The following is an 18,867-nucleotide window of genomic DNA, read 5'->3' on the forward strand; positions in this document are numbered from 1 at the left end:
GACTGGATCGGGATACATAGTAATCGAGGCTGTTGAATGAAGTAGAGAAAAATCCCGCTAACTAGAATACCCAAGTCCCCATAACGGTCCTCAGCCAAAACAAGCAGAAGCAGGATCTGAAGCTCTAGCCAGAAGAGTCATTCATGGCTACAACGCTAGTTTTGCTGGTTTCTCACAAGACACCCGCTCATCTAAGTCGGATAGAAACGCTGCAAAATACTGCAATGTTGAGTGCTGGGGATTCTATCCTCTATCACGAGCCATGTAAAGCCTCATGCTGAGGAAGAGGGGAATTCCCCGTAGTTTCCATCCCTCTCACTCGTCATCCTTCCGTCAGGACGAACTCTTGTTGAGTCAAGCGGGGGACGAGAGGATGGAAGAACGTGTGATGGGTCCAGCAGGTTCAATGCTGTGCCTTCCCACCCTTTGCACTCTCCTTGGCCTTGACCATGGCGTCCACGCGCTGAATAGCTCCGAAGCCTACAAGCATACACTCACCGACCCACAACCACCAAATCCCGCTGAAGGTCTCGACCCAATGCTTTCTCAACCGTGTTCTCGCCAAGTACAGGGTCTCACCACAGTGCACGAGACCGATGAACCACAGGACCGCAGGCGCAAGAATGTAGCTTAGCTGTGCCAGACCGGGCACCCGACCGTCGAGAGACCAGATCTTGTAGATGACACTCCCGGACTCGGGCTGCAGACTCTCACGGAAAGGGAACGAAGTCGTGATCAAGATGACCAAGCCGGCAAGGGCCCACTGGAATACGGAGGTTGGAAGCTTGTAACCATCAACGACGATGTCGCTGAGGTCGAGTTCATCAAGGCAGTCCTGATGCATGGCGACGAGCCTCTCGCGCGCCTGCATGAGCGATTCCATCGGCGGGTCCAAGGGAACCACGTGCCGCCCGAACGATGACTTCAGGATCATGTGTTCGTTGGTGATGTCTTCCATGCTGGCTTGCACGGTTCCGCCTGATGGGATGTGGCAGTACCGCTGCAGGTACAGGCGCAGTGACAACTGGTGGTCTGCGTTCATGTGTGTGATGATTCGGCTTTTCACAGCTGCCGGATCTGGTGGACCGCCTGTTGCTGTTGGCGCTGCCATTTTGTAGCTGATGAACTTTTCGGACACTTGTTGTATGAATTTTCGATATCGATGATGTGCTGCGTGGCGGATTTCCGAGGTTGTTCTGAAGCCCTCCCAGTCAGGTAGTATAAGGTGTGTTTTTTTTTTCTGTTCGGTTTCTAGCGATCCACTCGAGCGGGAGGCCTCCCACAACTTGCCTGGGAGCTGTGTTTGCTGGGGGTTGATATTCCAGGAGTGAGGGCAGGCTTCAGCACCAATATAGCCACTAAAATACTTGGTGCGTAATTACGGCGTATTGGATGCTACTGCGAACCGGAATTGAATACAAGCGATCCGATATCGGTGAGGGAGTTGCAAGGCTCAGTATGTTCGTATGTACCCCGGAGTGCATACAGTCCTCCAAGCCACACCACCGCTTGTGCAGATCAACAGGCCCTGGGCAAGATCAAGGTAGGTATTGTATTCGTAGATTGCTGAACGGATAAGGATTTTCTCGCGTGACGAATTAATCACTGTGAGTGAGCACGAGCGAAAGGAAGAGAACAATATCCGTCATTCACACCGAATATAAATTTTGCGTCTTTCTCTTTCTAACGAGGCCTAACCTCGGCGCATACGGAGATCGCCGATAAATTATAAATTTATAATAGTAGCTTTTACAGTATTGATGCAATAATATTGCGATAATACACGGTTGAGTTCCTTAATAGGGTAGATATAATACTTGCCTAGGCTGAGTAATAGAGTATAACAAAGAGAATAACGATTTACTAGACTGTGTCTAAAATATCGGCATTAGTACCTAGTACTATGTAAGTTGACCTTCTCCGTGCTCCTTCTCCCTGCCCGTAGGCTTGAGCCTCTTGTAAAGATCATTATCATGAGTATATACCTAAGTTTGAGTATATTATACTCTCCTATAATATATTATATATTGTCTACCGCTGAAGGAGCAATCTCGGGCCGCATAAGTAGACAGATTAGCACTGCCCTCTGAAGTCCGGGCGGGCCGGTTAAGTAGCCAGTCCCCTCAGCTACCCCGTACCGTTGGAATTAGTCTGCCCATGCAGAGGCGGGAACCGGCGTCGGCATGTGTGGGCGGTCTTTCAAAGGGTCCAAGCTGCAATCCTCGAACTTCTCTCAGACGTCAAGTAAAGCAGCCTGCGTTGTTGCAAGTACTATGTATATTTCCGTTTCTGATCAAATACTGGAATACCTTTGAGAACCAGCTTAGTCCGCCATATTGACACAATAGCGCCCACTATGCCTCCAACGCGCACCACACGATATCGAGCCCAGCTTGTGTGCATTCAATGCCATTTGCGTAAGGTAAACGCTCTTCTATACTCGTGTAATTCCCAGCTCACAACTCATCAGGTAAAATGCGATCTTGAAGAGCAACCAGGCAGTGTCTGCCGGAACTGTCGAAAACGCGGCCAGATCTGCAGGTACGAGCTCCGCTCATGTTATCATAAAGCTAACTCATACGATATAGCCCTCGAGAAGGAGCCTTTGCAGCAGCAAACAAGGGCCCTGGCCTTAGCCCATCCGGGTCGCCAGTTTCAAGATCTATGTATACGCCTGATCCCGGAATTATGAATGATGTCCAGACAGTGATTCTTTCTCAACCTCATGCCTCCGGACTCAAAAGCCCTGGGCATGGTGTGGCAAGCCCGATGAGTAATCTCACTGGCTATGTTGGCGAGGACTCCTTCATGTCCTGCCCTTCACCTCCCCTGGGACAAAACCCGAAGCGCTCTTCGGACCTTGTGAACAAGGTCTCTGATGACATATTGAGGGTTACAGGGGCTGCGGCGATACCGTCGCCAGTCGTTCTCAATGCGTCTGTTGATGCATATTTTGCGCATGTTTTCCACTATGTTCCAGTTATTGATCGTCGAGACTTCCAAACAAGGTCTCCCTCCATATTACTAGTGCAAGCTATTTGCCTTGTGGGAAGTTTGCTCCGTCACCCAAGACTATCTGGATCTCTAGACCCGGCCCAACAGCTCTACATCAAGACCAAAGCTTTGATCAATGTCGATTACGAGAAGGACAATTTGACAAAGTTGAAAGCTCTTTGCCTTATCGCCCTATGGCATGTGAAGCCGCCTCGAGATTCCAGTCTTGACTGTACTTGGCATTGGACGGGAATTGCTACGAGATTCTTACTGCAGCTGGGTCTGCACAGGGAGTCAACGTACCTCAAGATACCGGGTTCTGGAGCCCCTCGTCGGATTTTCTGGTATCTTTTCGTTAGCTTTATCCTGGGAAACTCGTCGCGCACTTATGCTGATTCACCAAACAGGCTCAAGACAAGTGTCAAGCTGCATGTTACGGAAGGCCAGTGTCCCTATCCACTCACCAATTTGATGTACGCCAATTGGAACTCGTGGACTATGAGGTGGCCGATCAGCAAGCCGAGATATCTCTCGCCTTCATAGGACTCTCAGTCATACTAGGCAAAATGCTCGAGAGTCGAACGCAAACTGCACTGGCTTCTTCCACAGAGGTAATCGCTCCATCACAATTTCGAAATCTCTGACTACTGGCAATCTAATAGACACTTTACTTGTAGGCCATCCCAATACTCGCTAGCTTAGCAGCATGGATCGACAATTTGGCACCATCCGCACGCCTATACGATTTGAATGGGCATAGACGGTACGTTCCAAGCGTACACGAGCTACACATCTTTTACTTCGTGACAGTCATTCTCTTCTTCCATTTCTGCCGACATACGGTGCATCTACCATCGGCCGGGATAACATCGCTGATTGCTTCGTCTTGCATTGCACGCTTGTACGAAGAAATGGACCAACGTGATGATACACACCGCCTGTTAGTAAACAACAACTGGTATTTAGTGGTCGGATGCATCCCTCAAATCAACTACGAGGACAGCTCGTACAACCGGGATGGCACGTGCACTGAAGAATTGACTATCCTGACGTCGGTGCTCAAAGACAAACGTTTAAGATGGCCCCAAACAGCCACTCTTCTCCGCGCCATTGCTCAGTTGCGGCGAGCCAAAAAGACCGGACACCAGATTCTTGAGCCTCAATCATCGAAAAGCTCCTCTGTCAATCATGAATATCTGCCGACTAGCACTCTACGCCAGCTTTTCCCCTTTCCAGAAGGCCTCTGTCCTAGGATGATGTTGCTCGAGGATCTGGACTTGGAAGATTCGATATTGGCCTCAATGGAGCCTGCTGTCGACGAAGATTTCGACTGGATGTTTACAGAGTGCGAACATATCTCATGGGATATGAACCTTGAGTCTCTGATGGAAGGAGATATGCTCACTTCGAACCCTTGACTAACTAACCAGGGCTCACTACAAACGGCTCGAAACCACAGCTTGGGTCACAGAAATCGACAGCAATCCCAATAGCTTGTGTAGAGGTTGCAATTCAGATGACTTATGGCTGATCGAGTCCAGCCTTCCTCGCAAAACATCATACAAGTCCCTCTTTGAGAGGCTTACACTCAGATCTGAGTGGCCCTCAAAGTGGCTTTCCTCGGGCAAGGAACGATTCGTGAGAGCTCCATTGCTCAGATTCACCCTCCAACGCCGGTGCTCGTCTGGAACATAGAAGTCCAGCACCATCTTGGTTTCTTCGCATCTTGGGCCGTCAAGGTTGATGGAGAGACAGTCAAACCACTGATCAACAGATAATGCAGGGTTAACAGCAGGGATATCTGTCATTCCACCCTGCCCGCCTTGGTCCCGCGACGTCTGTCGAAGGTCCTGGGCCTTTGTGAGATAGAAATTGCGCCAAGTCGCATTCTCTGCACCAAACCCCAACTTCTCGAAAACTCGGGACAGAGCACTCTTCACCACTGGCGACGCAGGAGCAGCGTATAAGGCATGGTCCAGCAAAGTCGCCGCAAAGCGCAAATCATTGTCGTCTTCGAATTCCCGGGCCCTTTGAACAAGCCCGTCGACTCCTCCAAAGCATTTCAGATACCTCTTGCCTTCCTCCTCTGGAGGGTGCTGCCATAGATGCGCCGGGTTTCCATCGAACCACCCTAAATATCGTTGATAGACAGCTTTCACGTTGTGGCTGACGGAGCCATAGAAGCCTTGTATGTGCCACGCCTTTTGTAAGCTCGTCGGCAGTCGAATTTGCTCTGCAATCTGAATGCCACTAAGGCCTGTATTCATCATTCGCACTGTTTGATCGTGGAGATAGGCGTAAAAGTCTCGCTGTTCTGACAATAACTGGCAGATTTCTTTTCGGCCCCATGTTGGCCAGTGATGTCCTGCAAATAGGACGTCCGCTGTCCCAAACACTGAAATCGTTTCGTCAAGGTATTTGGACCATGCTTTAGCATCCCGGACTTGAGCTCCTCGGAGTGTGATGATATTATGCATAACATGAGTAGCACATTCCGCTATGCAAAGTGCTCGATGGTCCGGAAAGTAAAAGTTGATCTCGGCTGGCGCTTCTGTCCCTGGAACCATTTGAAATACAATCCTGATACCATCAACCGTATGTTCTTCGCCAGTTTGCGTGACGAGAACGGTTGGGGCCACAATGGCACTCTGTCCACTTGAGCATCCTAGACCAAGTCCAGTGCCCAGCTGCCCATCAGGCTTCTTGAGTAAATGGGAACCAAACATGTATTCCGCCCGGCGGCGCATGGCTGGACCGGCAAAGATGTTTTCTGAAAGCACCTCTTCCATAAAGCCATTTGGAGCATAGATCGGAATCTTGAGATTTTTGTTTTGCGGGAGAACGCCAGCAGCACCACCAAAGTGGTCCATATGTGAGTGCGAATAGATTACACCCTTGACCTCGACACTGCCTCGGTGTTTGCGATATAAGGCAAGCGCCGCTGCCGCACACTCGATGGAGACAAGAGGGTCGACAACGAGAACGCCCGTGCGTCCTTCGACGAAGGTTATATTGGAGATATCAAGGCCACGGACTTGATAGATGCCTTCCGTGACCTTGAAGAGGCCTTGTCTCGCGCACAGCTGCCCTTGCCGCCACAATTTTGCATTGGCGGTAGGTGGACATTCAGCTTGAAGGAAGTCGTATTGGTCGTTGTTCCAGACGACGCGGCCGTCTTTGTCTCGGATAATGCAAGGACTGAGCTTACCAACAAATCCTCTATCAGCGTTCTGAAAGTCAGTTCTGTCCTCGAAGCTGGGACTAATTTGATCGGTGGCCATTTTGGTAGGTTATTGGTGAGATCAGTTTCAGGACACTGTAGACTGAGGAGGAAGTGATGAGCGTGTCAGAAGTCCTGGTTGATTCCGAGAGAGGGGCCACCTATATTGTCCAGTTTCGAGACTTGGCCTGGAGAGAATCTCTAAAACTATCTAGCCTGCGGTTGAGACGAAATCGCGAGATGCGCACGGCATATGATTTTCCTTCTCATCGCAATGCGACCCCACGGCGGAATCAAACCATCGAACTGTAAGTTTGAGGGTGCGGAGAGCACCGGACCTGGGGACTAAGCATCGATTGAAATCAACTCGTGTTTGTTGTTTCGCTACGAAGCTCACTCACAGGTTTCATGGATAGAGACCCACGTACCGACATTGTTCGGTAACGCTAAGACGTAGCCGATCCACTTGCCGAGCCAATGAATCGCAACATAAATGTAGTCCCCCGCAAAAACCTGAACGGCACTTCATTTGGGAGAAACAGCGCGACCACAATCTGGGGAACCTCAGCATCATCAACGCCCAAGTATGAGTTCGATGGCCCATGGGAGTGTGGTCCAGAACGCTCTTGAGCCGCTCTTCCGCCGCGGATCCAACCACTCCAAACTTGCCGAGCCGAAAAGTGTTTGTCCAACAACAATATAGAGACCTCTGGCCTGCCTGCCAGAGCCATCCCTGAGACACTGTACAGTTGCTATCGACTTTTCTTCCTTGCACCAGCACCATCACAAGCTTGAATACTAAACTTCTATCGGCGCTCAAGAACTTGAGATGGCCGCTCACGGGAACATGACCACCGACAAGGACATATCAAAAGAAAACTTCATTGAGGATGTTCGAGGGCACACTCCTGTTGACCTTCTGGAACAACAGAACGCCGACGAAGTGTTCACTCCAAAAGAAGCCCGGGACATTGTGCGCAAGATCGACTGGCGACTGATCGTGCCCCTCGGCCTGATGCTAGGTGCCAACTTGATAGACAGAACCAACTTGGGAAACACCTCGATCGCCGGGATGACAGCTGATCTAGAGCTCAACGTCGGCAGTCGCTATGTGAGTGTCCTGACTGATGAAATGCCTACTCATGTTGATTGCTAGTTAGAACATCATCCTGCTGGTGTTTTTCGGACCGTACGTGTTGGCACAACTCCCATGTGCCATCATTGTACGCAAATGGGGACCACGAACATATCTTCCGCTGATTACCCTGCTCTGGGGAATCGTTATGCTGGTAAACCGGCTGGCTACCTTTTGATTCAATTCCAGACCGTTGCTGACCATGATCAGTCTTTTGCCTTTGTCCGAGACTGGCGAGTCATGATCGCTCTCCGCGTGCTCCTCGGTGTTGTGGAAGCAGGACTGTTTCCGGGCGCTATTTATCTTTTGTCTTTGTGGTATACAAGATGTTAGTTCCCTAAGCCGATTCAAGAGCATGACACTCATCGTTACACTATCAGATCAGGTATACAAGCGGTACTCATCTTTCTACCTGATCTCAGTCATTGGAGCCGCATTCTCCGGAGTGCTGGCATACGTCTTCTCTTTGATGAAGGGCCTTGGTGGACTCGAGGCTTGGCGCTGGATCTTCGTCATGGAAGGCTTGATCACGATCATCATAGCATTCATCGGCTATGCGATGATGGTAGGCGTTCCTCAGGATTCACACAAAGCCTGGAAATTTCTCAGCAAGGAAGAGGAAGACTACATTCTCCGCACTCTCGAGAACGACCGTCACGATGCGGAACAAAATGAGGAATTCCAATGGGGCAAATTCCTCAGACCAGCTACGGATCCGAAGATCTGGGGCTTTGGATTTTTGTTTTTCTTCTCAACCATTGTGGCCTACGCCATCTCATACTTTCTTCCCATCATCCTGTTGAGGCAATTGAAATTCGAACTCGGCGTCGCTCAGCTCCTGAGCACTCCGCCTTTCATTTGGGCATGCATCCTCATGCTCATAGAGGCTTGGCTTGGTGACTGTTATCATATTCGCGGTCCCATTATTATGTGCAATTCAATTCAGTCCATTGTCGGATTATGCCTTCTGGCCTGGACAAGCACGCCAGGTGTACAGTACCTGGGCGTCTGCTTCGTCGCCGGAGGGTGCCATCCTAATCTACCTGCTGTCATCACGTGGCAAGCGAACAACGTCCGCGGTCAATGGAAGCGGTCCTTCTGCAGTGCTTCTCTCATCGCTATGGGAGGCGTGGGAGGAATTGTAGGGTCTGTCGTCTATCGAGCTAAGGACGCACCGAGATACTTGCCGGGAATTTATGCCAGCATTGTGTAAGTGAAATACTGTTTCTTTCTATCTGAGAGCTAGCTTGTTGATGAGGATAATTTGCTAATACTAAGTTATATGTTTAGGTGCTATGTGCTCACACTTATTGTCAGCGGCATGATGATGTTGTATTTCTCCCGAGTTAACAAACAGGCTGATAATGGACACAGGCTGATTGAAGGATTGGAAGGTTTCAGATATACACTCTAAATATACTGAATAACGATGACTGCTTCAGTAAGAGGTTTTGGTGACAGCCTTAGCCCCAAGACGCGGACAGCAACTGTAATTACTTTTATTAAATCGTCTATTCCAATCTTATAAGGACCATGTAGACTCCCTATCTCCGCTAATACTGTATTCAGCCCTCTTTCTCAGGAATCCCTATCTCTAACTTCTTTACGCACCTGGCCTGCGGCGGACTTATAGCTCACTCCTCGCACCCTGGTTGTGTGTCTAAAGGCCACTTCTCACCCCTGAAAATCGATCTCGTGCCTGCGGATGTGGTGTAATCATTGAAGATGCCGCTACCCCCTAAGAACTTCCTCTGAAATCTTCGTCTTTTAATTCCTGAATGGTCCAATAGTTTATAAGCGAGCAATCCATAGCCTTGTCTACTATAGCTAAGACAATTGTGTATTCCCGGTCGCATATAGAAAGCATCTACTTTCACACAATGTTCCTCACCTACAAAAGATTTTGTCTAGTGTCTGAGTTCGGCCCCCACGTTTGTTTGGTGAGGTCGGCATCTTTTTCACAATCGCATAGGCCGGCATCTGCGTTTATCCTCCGGCTATGTTGGCATAACGCTACAATCCGCAACCTGAAGACCCTGAACCCCTTTCACCTATAGTTTGGTGTTTAGAACGGCCAAATTATCTGAATCAGCACTCATTTTGCACGTTCCAGTAGCGTGATAGCACGTAGTTGCGTGTTGCCTCACACAGGGAACTCAGTGCTCACGTGTGGTGTATCCATGGTGTGTGAGATCTAAGAGAAGAGGGAGGTCGGAAGCTGTTGGTAGTCAAGGCAAAATGGAGTCTGTCCTTGCTCACCTGGTGGACAGGAGCCTTTGATGACTTACTTTGTCCCGGCTCCATTCAGTGCTATTTCGTTACTCGGTCTGCAGCCTTCACTGAGAACTTGGACGTTCTGGGTCTGAGAGAAAGTTGCGGTCGATGACTGGATTCTCCAGTGGGTCAGTAGAGGCCAAGGTGATCGTACCACTGGAGCTGGGTGTGAAGAGCTCGATAACCATGGCAAATGCGTGCTTTTTCCTGAAGGGACTTAGTCGTTCATAATATAGGTGATGTGTTAGGGGTTTGCAGCTTGCTTAACTTGCTTACCATTTGCGATATCATCATATTGCTTCAGTCCGCCATATAGCTGTAAATAATTAGCCATTTCAACCTTAATGCTGAGCCTTCTAAGAGAAAGATTTGCTTCGGTATTGAAGATCTCGATGTTTGGCTATTTCAGCGTTAGGCCCATAGAATTTCTGCCAGCTTCTTTCGGATTGCTTCTTCAAAGAGGCTCATTCTTCAAACGCTCGTCAACTGCGCGAAGGCAAAAGCTCCAAAAGGAAGGATGATAGTACTCTAGTCTTTGCTTCTTTCCAGAGCATGGATGTAGATTCAGCTGCATCTCCGTGGTAACTAGGAAGCAGGGCTTTCAGTAGATTCTTTTCATTCAGCTCATAGTAGAACATACACGAGACGGTCATTAGTGAGGCCTTCCTTTACCTCGTAAAATGTGAAAACGATCTAGCATCCATTAGTATTAGAAACTCATGTGGCACGTAGCTCCCGGGGTGAGAACTTACCAGGTGCTCAAGCAAGTTCTTCCCGACCCGAGGAGAATTCACAAAACGTCTGATTCCCAATCTCCCTAGCTCAGCCTTGGGTCCAATGTCAGCTCTCTGGAGGATTATGGGGGACAATATGCCCCTGATTCATCACCGCCATGATAGGTTCGGAGAGAATAGACCTATAACAGCAGAGACGACTATCTCCTTAGCCGCCACCGCATCCCACGAATGCCCAGGTTTGTTGACGAGACGAACGCTTCCAGCTCGGAGTTGGGAGCCTCCTTGCGCAGGATCACTTTATCAACAATCGTCTCCACCACTATACATAGTATCGATGTTATTCGAATGGTAGTCATTGGTAACAAAGTCGGCTACTATAGTCGGGGTTCATTTATGAACAAGACTTCTCATGGCAATTTTTTCCAGCTCCTAGGCTGTAATCATAACTGTGCGTGGTGCATGGCCGCAGCCATGTGTGTTTCGCCATTCGTAAGCATGTCGTGAACAAGTGGTAGTCCTTTCGATTCCAACGATTTTAGCACTCGTTCAGATATTCTCGCCAGATCGTGCGGCTCAGCGTGGAGTGGGCCATCGTAGCCGTGTGCACTCTTATCTGCTTCGAACCATGGTTTGGTGTGGAACATCTCGGACTACTATGGTAAGTGATTTTCCCTCAGTGGGATAGATGTTACACAACCATCTCCATGTCCCCACCTACCGAGAGTCTGCCGAGAAACTGAAGGCTGCCGAACCCCACGGCGGGGTGCCCACGACTTACATACTAGGGTACGGAGAAAATCTGTGCACTGATTTAATCAGCTCGTGACCCGAAGTTGCCAAAGCACGGTCAAGGACTCAAGGTGTACTTATTGTTGAGGCCTTGTATGTGTAGAATACTACAAGGTCACATGTGTGCACACAGTGTAGCGTGCTCGTGCTCCACTAGCTATTGGCGGGACTCGGGATGAAGATTGAATAAAATGTTGATGGATTTTTTCACAGAGATCAAGTCCAGATACAGCACCTCGCCACCTCGCACTGACTCTAATACAATCTAATTTATCTTTGGTGTTTTACAGAAAAAATCGAGGTTCTGTGAACCGGGAACACCTCAAGAACGTCCACGTCCATTCACCAGTTGGACCATTGCTTTCCAAGGAACACCTTCCCTGGTGGATTATAAAGCTTCTGGAGTACACATGGGATTCGCCATACGAGGCATAGCACTGTGGCTTGAAATAATACACGAAATTTTGGCGTCTGGTACCAAACCTTGACAGGAGGCACAAAACGTATCAAAGCGACTCAGGATCAGGATCATCTTGTAAATATCTACAAGCAACATGTCCGCGGAATGGCAGCGAGTAGCACGCTGGCTTCCTCAGGAAGTCATAAGGTTGGATCCTGACTGATTTTGCACGCTGATGGGCCCGAATGGATGGCTTGAAAGTCTCTGATTCTCTATCTGATGTTGCTTGTTCTCTTGCTATACATATTGGGCTGCAGAGCGATCTTTTCTTGCTCTTTTTCCATCAAGAAGATGCCTAGTCCACCTCTTTTCACCCTTTTATCACTTTACAGTAATATCGTCGATACTACAGGGAAATAGGAGGGGGAGATAGTAGTACATACTCTACATCTATAAATCATTTTAGCGTGCGTATAATTCGTAAAAGTCCTTATTTCTATTGATACTATAAAATTTATGTAGGAGCTATACAATAGTAAAAGTTAAAATTTAAAGATAATTGACGTATTGACTCATCCCAATAATTTAAACCGTCTGGATATGATGCTGACCACTGGTGGAAGACGGCATTGCTCCAACGCACATGTCAACAAGAAGCCACTAGTTCCGTCAAGAATATGATACTCTCAATTAGTTACTTTATATATCTGATACTCGACGGCCGAGCCTCTGTCATCGACAATGTATCTCCCCTGAGCAACAAACAGAGAAGTCTCAACCCATTTGAAGTTAGGATCGCTGGTCTCTATTTTTGGCCCCGCGAACCATTCATGGTCGCCGTAACTTGTCGTTTTCGCATCATCTGCCGCGGCGAAGACTTTATTCCCGGCATCATCCAGCTTCAACACCCCGTTGTAGTGGATGTACAGGCTGTGGCCCTCTGAGGTGCGTGCTTGTGTACGCACGTCCAGGTGTGCGATGTTGGTGGATGGATCGAGCTGTGTGTTGAGAGAATGCCTCAGACAATGCACTAATTGATACTTTCGAAACGTTTCAACTGGGCAGTACAAAGGGCATGACACCGAGAGAGGACAATGGAACACCACGAAGTGATTCTCCTAGTTTGATGCGCTTACCAGCAACCAGTCAGCCCCGCCAGGCTGGACCTCCGCCTTCAGTCCAGGGCCCTGGACAAACCCGTGCGTGATGGGAAGGATGAGTCTTGATGGCCCGCTCAGGATGCCGTCGAGCTTGAAGGACTCCTTCGAAAGGTATGCTCGCATGATGAAGGCAAATTCCAGCTTGGGAGCCATTCTTGCGATCTAACGTTTAGCCTTTGAATGGCGAAGGAGAGGAAATTTCAATTTGGTGTGAACGAGGAAAATGTAGCCATGTTCGAAGGTGGGTACGTCGTATTTCAGTTGGAACAGCCCATGGTCCAGAGGTGAGACTTCCCTTTGCGTTGTCTTCTTTTGATCCTTGCAAGTGTCGCACTCTCTCTCAACATACGTGTGCAACAGTGCAATTGTCTCTCTGCGTGGGAAATGAGAGCCTATCACAAGGTCAAGTAGGCAGGAATTAAGCCTTTGTTTTAGCAATACGACTGTGATTGTTACCTGCAGCTTGCTGAGCACGATGAGGTTGCAATCTCTTGATTATGTCAGTGCTCGAACGCGAAATGCAACCGGTTCACCTTCTGGATGCCAACAGTTCATGGTCGAGCATGCAGGTATCGGGAAACCCGATAATCATGGGTTTTCTGCCTGTCCTTGGATTCAAAATCGTGTGGAACAGCCCGATACGGGATCTCACGTCTGGCCGTCGTCAAGGCGTGCCGGCTCATTTTATGGAGCCAGGTTGAAGTGCAGCCAATCAAGGTAGCGGAAAGATCTGCTGGAAGCGGTTAGCTTCTGGGGCGGATATTCAGGAGTTGGATGGACCGCTTGTATCCATCGTCGCTTAACTCGCTCAACTCGACCAGAACAGAAACCAGAAACCAGAAACCTTTACCAACCCCATGTAGAATTACCAACGACAACGATGACTTGGTTGCCTTAGTACGATGTACTGACTAATTGCCCAGTCATGCATGCAGCACGGTTGGATTCTATGTGATGACATAGGTTGTTTTGTTTACATGTTCACGTTCAAGTTCGTGATGGATCCGACCTTGAGGGTTGAAATGCCTTTTCTATTTAATGAACTCGATGGACACAGTGAAGATGCCTCTCACTCTCACTCATCCGTCTGCTCAATTCCAAAGAGACACTTATCACTACTTAGGACGGCCAACATTTGCACAGATTCCAATCTATCCACTCTCGGTCTGGCTTCAGACTTACCTGCCCTATCCCCGTGCTACTTATTATATCAACTGTTTTTGAGTCAAAAGCAGCAAAATCTGAACATGAGTTCCAAGCCTAAAGTTCTTTACGTGCTCTCCTCGGCCGAACAAGGATGGTATCTTGTGTGTGAACCTACTTATCTCCATTGATACGGCCCCTCCAGATGGCATTCCAGACTAACCATGTATCCCCCCCAAAAGCCAGAGTTCGCGCACCCATGGCAAGTGCTCAACGAGCACGTTGAATCGGTTGTCGCCTCACCCAAGGGCACCAGCGTCGTGGACCCGATCTCCGTGAAGCTCTTCAAAGACGATGCGTACTGCCAGGAGTTCTTCAACACGAAGAAAGACATGTGGGAGTCGACACCACTCCTCTCATCCTTCCTCGGACGCGCTGGTGAATTCGACGTGATCTTCATCGTCGGCGGGTTCGGGCCGATGTACGACCTGGCGACCGACAAGACGTCGATCCAGTTGATACGCGAGTTCCACGATGCGGGCAAGATCATCGTCGCGCTGTGCCACGGCTCCGCGGCCCTCGTCCACGTCAAGGTCGCCGACGGCACCTACCTGATCAAGGGCCAGCCCGTCACTGGCTTCAGCGACTTGGAGGAAGAGCAGGCCATCGCCAATAAGATCGCTCCGGCGGGCATCCCATTTGATCTGGAGAAGTCCCTCAATGAGCACAGCGGCGGCCTGTATGAAAAGAACCCCGAGGCCTGGTCTCCACACGTCATTGTCGCTACCCCTAAGTTGCTCTTCGGTCAGAATCCAAACAGTGCGCATCCGCTGGGTGAGGAGTTGTTGAAGGTGCTCCAAGGGAAGAGTTAAGTGGAGGGATTTCTGACCATCGCTGGATCCGGTTCGGTCTCCCCTTCGCGGGCTGAAGCCAGAGTTCCAGGCAGCTTCGACAGAATCCGCAAATCGAATAGTTTTGCCTCGTCACTTGATGTCGCACGATGGAGAGAGATACGATGTACTATGTGCCTCAGCATTGATTGGCAAACATGGAATAGCAATACGCTTGCACGCACCGTAGAAATGGTGTCAACCCTATGTCGCAGAGCATAGAAACCGCAGCCAAGCACCTGCTGGAGTCGGAGTACATGGTATGTAGACGGTGAATATTGCATAGGCCTAAATATTATTACCGAAGTCATGTACGTAACGTGCACGACTGACTGGTCCAGTGCATAACCCAAGGCGAAAAAGATGTTCGTGTAGTACTGAAGTACCATCTCCGTCCTCATCACGCGAATCAATTTTCGATGTTCAATGAATAAAGTAAGGGAGATATCAAATATGGCACGCACGCACGCACACACGCGCGCATGGGTGTGTCATTCCCAGTCTGTGAGGCGTCCCATCCGCTGTAATCAAAACGCCGTTTCCTCATGCTCCGCTCGGCCCTATGTTTCCCAGTCATCATCCCAATAGCCCCGTCCCTTGTGCCTCAACGCCGTTTGAAGAGAAAATCCCCATTTCATGCCCGGTTATCCAATTTCGTTACCCATCAATTCATTATCTCATCCCTTTAATTCACGCTCGGTGCGGATTTATCTCCATGGGACCTCCTAGTCGTCGCATTTTCTTCCGTGCATATAAGAACCCTCAAGTCTTTGGTTTCTTGGTTGGGCCCAAGCGTATATACGAAGCGACGGTCTTGGCGTTGCTATAATATAGTTTTCGGGAGTGCTGTTCCATTTATACTGTTCTGGATTCCAACTCTTGAGCCTTGAGCACGCCGTGTGCTCGATCTTCCCTACACTTTAGGCGGTGTTGGGAGGGGCGTCGCCGTGCACTACGTGCGCGAACAACAATAATTCTGCGCCCTGTGCGTTTGCATTGGATGACTGGGTTTCGCGCCAGTCAAGCAACGCCTCATGTACGGCCTCATCGCTGTCAATGAGAACAAAATCGCCATCCTCATCTCTATATCGTAACCGAACCGAACCAGAAGAAATGGAATGGTTCGTAAATCGCGCCAGTTTAGCGTCGATACGCTCTGCCAAAGAACGGAATTGAATGTTGCTCGCAATAATCATCGAAACGTAATTTTCATCAAAGCATACCTTCGCTTTCAATTGGCTTGGGAGATACGAGTCACTATCACTGGAAGGTGAGGATATGGGGGGGGAAAAGGCCCTGCCTTGTGATAGTGACGCAGCATGTCCTGGTTTTCTTGGATCTGCGCCATAAGTTGCATCGTAGGTGTATCCATGATTGGGAATAGTTGGCCGCTGACTTGAAGGCAAGCCATACTGCTGGTGTGGGGTGCTACCTCGTGATGGAGGATTATTGATTGGAGAATTGTTCTGACTTCTGTTCGGAGCACCCATCTGTTTTGCCATATGTGCAGGAATAGGTGGTACACTGGGAGCATGCTCCCCGGAGACGTACTTACGACCTTGTTGTACCATAGGATGAACATCTGGGCTGCTGGCAGATCGCATTCGAGGAGGTCCCATTCCACCTGCCGATGGAGGACCTCGTGATCTTTGACCATTTACTAGATAAGGGTTGCCGGTGGCTTGCCCATTCGGATTTCGTGCCATCGCCGGCGCAGTATTCCGGTGAGACTCCTCGGGACGATACAGTCCCGCACTGACTGGAGTTGTTCCTCTGTTGTACCCAGCAAAAGCTGACTGGGAGCTCGATCTCGAGGACATTGAACCGGGCGGTCCTGACGATTCCCTGTCGATGGGAGAAAAGTACGAATTGCCAGGATGCTCTTGAGGAGATTGTGTTGGAAGTCCTCGGGTATTCAAGGTCAGTCCGCCCATCTCAGAGGTCGGTATGCGCATACGTGGATTGCTTCCTCCACTGCCGCCTGTGGCAGAACGAGCCCTCAGACTGGTGCTTGAAGCATTTCTGCTCATGGTAAAATCGGAGTATCCACTAACGTCGGTACCTCCATATGTCGTGGCAGACATCCGGCTATAGTCCTCATCGTCATCCTGTGAATGTAGATATGGATTTTCCATGTTCACGCCCTGAAGTGAGAGGAGTTGCGTGTCAGACGTGCCCCTAGTTCTTGCTTCCAGAATACAAGATGATCGCTGTGTCTGAATCATGGTATGCCACTTTTGTAGTGTCTCGTCACTCTTGAATTTGATAATGAATGTATCCACCGCGGGTTCACCTTTCCAGGAGATTTGCAACGAATAGTTGCCGGGAGTCGACTGAGGTGTTACACCAATAACATTGGTGAAATAAATGCGTCCTTTCAAGTTCATTTTTGGTTTCCCACGCATACTCAGCGTCTGGCGAGTGTTTGCCAATCTGTTCTTGGGCTTGTTAGCGTTGACATCTTTGCACATAATCAATATGCGACTGAATAGGTAAATATGATATTCCTTCTCGTCTGAACGAAGTCCGCTGTCTTTCATAACGCTGAAACTTCCCAGAAGCAGCAGTTCACCAAAGGATTGGATTTGTAGTTGCTTCCAGTCATCTATTCGTTCCTGCAGGTCTTGTAGAGCATCATCGCGAGTTTCCTTGTCAATCGAGGCGTCGGCTTGCATGAGAACGTCTTGGATGATACCAATGGCGCTGTTCAAGTCCTCCTTCAACGTCTCGTTTTCGGTTTGGTTTTGCAAATCCTAGATGGTCAGCATAAGTTTGGAGTAGTGTAGAGGATGAACTTACTTTCAACAGCAAGGGATATTTAGTTAACCTTTGGAAGGGTTTGAGTAGGAAGCCGTTCAGAATGGTCGGATTCGCAAGCATTTGTCGGGTAAGCGTCGATCTGGCAGTGGCAACCATAGTATCCCATTGCTGTTGGCAAGTTGTTTCACACCTCCTCTGATTGGCAATGAAGGGTTCATATTGCCTGAAGGGGTCTTTGTAATGGACAAAGAGTCGACCCCAGTTCTGTTGATCATCAGGGACCGCATTCTGTTGTTCAATCCGAATGAGAAAACGCTGAGCGAAATCTAGAAGGTTGTTCAGATTGAGGAAGATGTTGTGGATCGCATCGCCCCCCAAAGCGCCGACTTCCTCTAATTCCCTCTTCAGAGCTTGTAGATTCTGTAGATGGTGAACATATTGTCTTTCGGTGTCAACGAGTTCCCGCAATATATATTGCCTCCTAGTCATCGTCTTGGGACTTTGTTCTGGGGCGCTGGCACCGCTGTCACTTCCTTCACGTGACTCGCCGCTGTCTGTTAAATCGGGTAATTTCCCACTCATTTCGAGAATATCCAGCACCCGGTTGACAAGTTTAGTGACTTTCACAAAATTGGTTGTGTTGTCGCTGAAGAGTTCCGAGACGCTAAAGGTAGCTTGGACTGGAATGTCCATTTGCTCCATGCAAGACTTGATGAACAACATGGTGGCGGCTTTCCCGACTTTGTGGGCCGGAGTCGGGCCAAGTTTCACATCTTGTTCTGGATTGGAGGCATTGAATATCGTCAAGAGGGGCAAACCACTTCGAAAGCACTGCCACAGAGAGGACACAGGATCTGTCAATCCTTCGGCTTCGCGCTCATCCATTTCATCGAGATAGGGCTGGAAACCTGGAACGCCAGCCAACCGCCGGCGCAGCTTGATGCAGATTTGGTATAAAGACTCTCCATCTCTTACATTTATGATGTTGTTCTTGTCCAGTATAGGACCATGGTCGCCGTTCATGGCTGGCGGGCTCGCCAGCATGCCAGACGCGATTCAACCGGTATAAAGAGCCGAAAGAATGTGACAGGGAGGGAGGAAAGTGGTGGCTAACGCATGTAATCGAGGTGACGGGTCAATCAACAGCGCAACAACAGCAGCTTGCGCTGTGAATGAAGACTGTTTTGTGTATAGTTAGTATTGGAGGGAATTGAGCATATGGCGGGCGTCTGCAATGCAGAGTAAAAGACAACGAGGGGCGTCTGAGACACAGTCAGGACATGGTTGCGGTGTGAGGGCGCAAGGGAGTGTACGGGGAGAGATCTCGTACCAGCAACGGTGATGGGAAAGATGACACAGATAGCC

The 18,867-nt window shown here is 49.2% G+C and overlaps 9 protein-coding genes across 9 annotated transcripts; 3 read left to right on the forward strand and 6 right to left on the reverse strand.

Moving 5' to 3' along the window:
- Window positions 1-403: 403 nt before the first annotated feature.
- Window positions 404-1,111, reverse strand: A1O9_09975 (uncharacterized protein; the record flags this gene model as incomplete). Its single annotated transcript, XM_013401316.1, has 1 exon — window positions 404-1,111. One exon carries the CDS (start codon window positions 1,109-1,111, stop codon window positions 404-406), a length of 708 nt encoding a protein of 235 aa, XP_013256770.1.
- A 1,245-nt stretch (window positions 1,112-2,356) lies between these two features.
- Window positions 2,357-3,537, forward strand: A1O9_09976 (uncharacterized protein; the record flags this gene model as incomplete). Its single annotated transcript, XM_013401317.1, has 2 exons — window positions 2,357-2,541; window positions 2,589-3,537. 2 exons carry the CDS (start codon window positions 2,357-2,359, stop codon window positions 3,535-3,537), a joined length of 1,134 nt encoding a protein of 377 aa, XP_013256771.1.
- Window positions 3,538-4,430: 893 nt separating this feature from the next.
- A1O9_09977 (uncharacterized protein) lies at window positions 4,431-6,275 on the reverse strand (the record flags this gene model as incomplete). Its single annotated transcript, XM_013401318.1, has 1 exon — window positions 4,431-6,275. One exon carries the CDS (start codon window positions 6,273-6,275, stop codon window positions 4,431-4,433), a length of 1,845 nt encoding a protein of 614 aa, XP_013256772.1.
- Window positions 6,276-7,061: 786 nt separating this feature from the next.
- On the forward strand, window positions 7,062-8,763 carry A1O9_09978 (uncharacterized protein; the record flags this gene model as incomplete). The annotated part of the gene is made up of 5 exons (XM_013401319.1): window positions 7,062-7,325; window positions 7,375-7,503; window positions 7,560-7,677; window positions 7,730-8,558; window positions 8,640-8,763. The coding sequence occupies 5 exons, from the start codon at window positions 7,062-7,064 to the stop codon at window positions 8,761-8,763; spliced, it is 1,464 nt and encodes a 487-aa protein (XP_013256773.1).
- Window positions 8,764-9,633: 870 nt separating this feature from the next.
- Window positions 9,634-9,823, reverse strand: A1O9_09979 (uncharacterized protein; the record flags this gene model as incomplete). Its single annotated transcript, XM_013401320.1, has 1 exon — window positions 9,634-9,823. A coding segment is annotated over one exon (190 nt), but the record flags the coding sequence as incomplete, so codon positions are not given.
- Window positions 9,824-10,800: 977 nt separating this feature from the next.
- Window positions 10,801-11,004, reverse strand: A1O9_09980 (uncharacterized protein; the record flags this gene model as incomplete). The annotated part of the gene is made up of 1 exon (XM_013401321.1): window positions 10,801-11,004. The coding sequence occupies one exon, from the start codon at window positions 11,002-11,004 to the stop codon at window positions 10,801-10,803; it is 204 nt and encodes a 67-aa protein (XP_013256775.1).
- Window positions 11,005-12,235: 1,231 nt separating this feature from the next.
- Window positions 12,236-12,862, reverse strand: A1O9_09981 (uncharacterized protein; the record flags this gene model as incomplete). The annotated part of the gene is made up of 2 exons (XM_013401322.1): window positions 12,236-12,589; window positions 12,686-12,862. The coding sequence occupies 2 exons, from the start codon at window positions 12,860-12,862 to the stop codon at window positions 12,236-12,238; spliced, it is 531 nt and encodes a 176-aa protein (XP_013256776.1).
- Window positions 12,863-14,076: 1,214 nt separating this feature from the next.
- Window positions 14,077-14,724, forward strand: A1O9_09982 (uncharacterized protein; the record flags this gene model as incomplete). Its single annotated transcript, XM_013401323.1, has 1 exon — window positions 14,077-14,724. The coding sequence occupies one exon, from the start codon at window positions 14,077-14,079 to the stop codon at window positions 14,722-14,724; it is 648 nt and encodes a 215-aa protein (XP_013256777.1).
- A 938-nt stretch (window positions 14,725-15,662) lies between these two features.
- Window positions 15,663-18,525, reverse strand: A1O9_09983 (uncharacterized protein; the record flags this gene model as incomplete). The annotated part of the gene is made up of 2 exons (XM_013401324.1): window positions 15,663-17,495; window positions 17,542-18,525. 2 exons carry the CDS (start codon window positions 18,523-18,525, stop codon window positions 15,663-15,665), a joined length of 2,817 nt encoding a protein of 938 aa, XP_013256778.1.
- Window positions 18,526-18,867: the final 342 nt, after the last annotated feature.

Source organism: Exophiala aquamarina (genome assembly GCF_000709125.1).
Source record: "Exophiala aquamarina CBS 119918 chromosome Unknown aczIA-supercont1.11, whole genome shotgun sequence".
Classification (NCBI taxonomy): Eukaryota; Fungi; Ascomycota; class Eurotiomycetes; order Chaetothyriales; family Herpotrichiellaceae; genus Exophiala; species Exophiala aquamarina.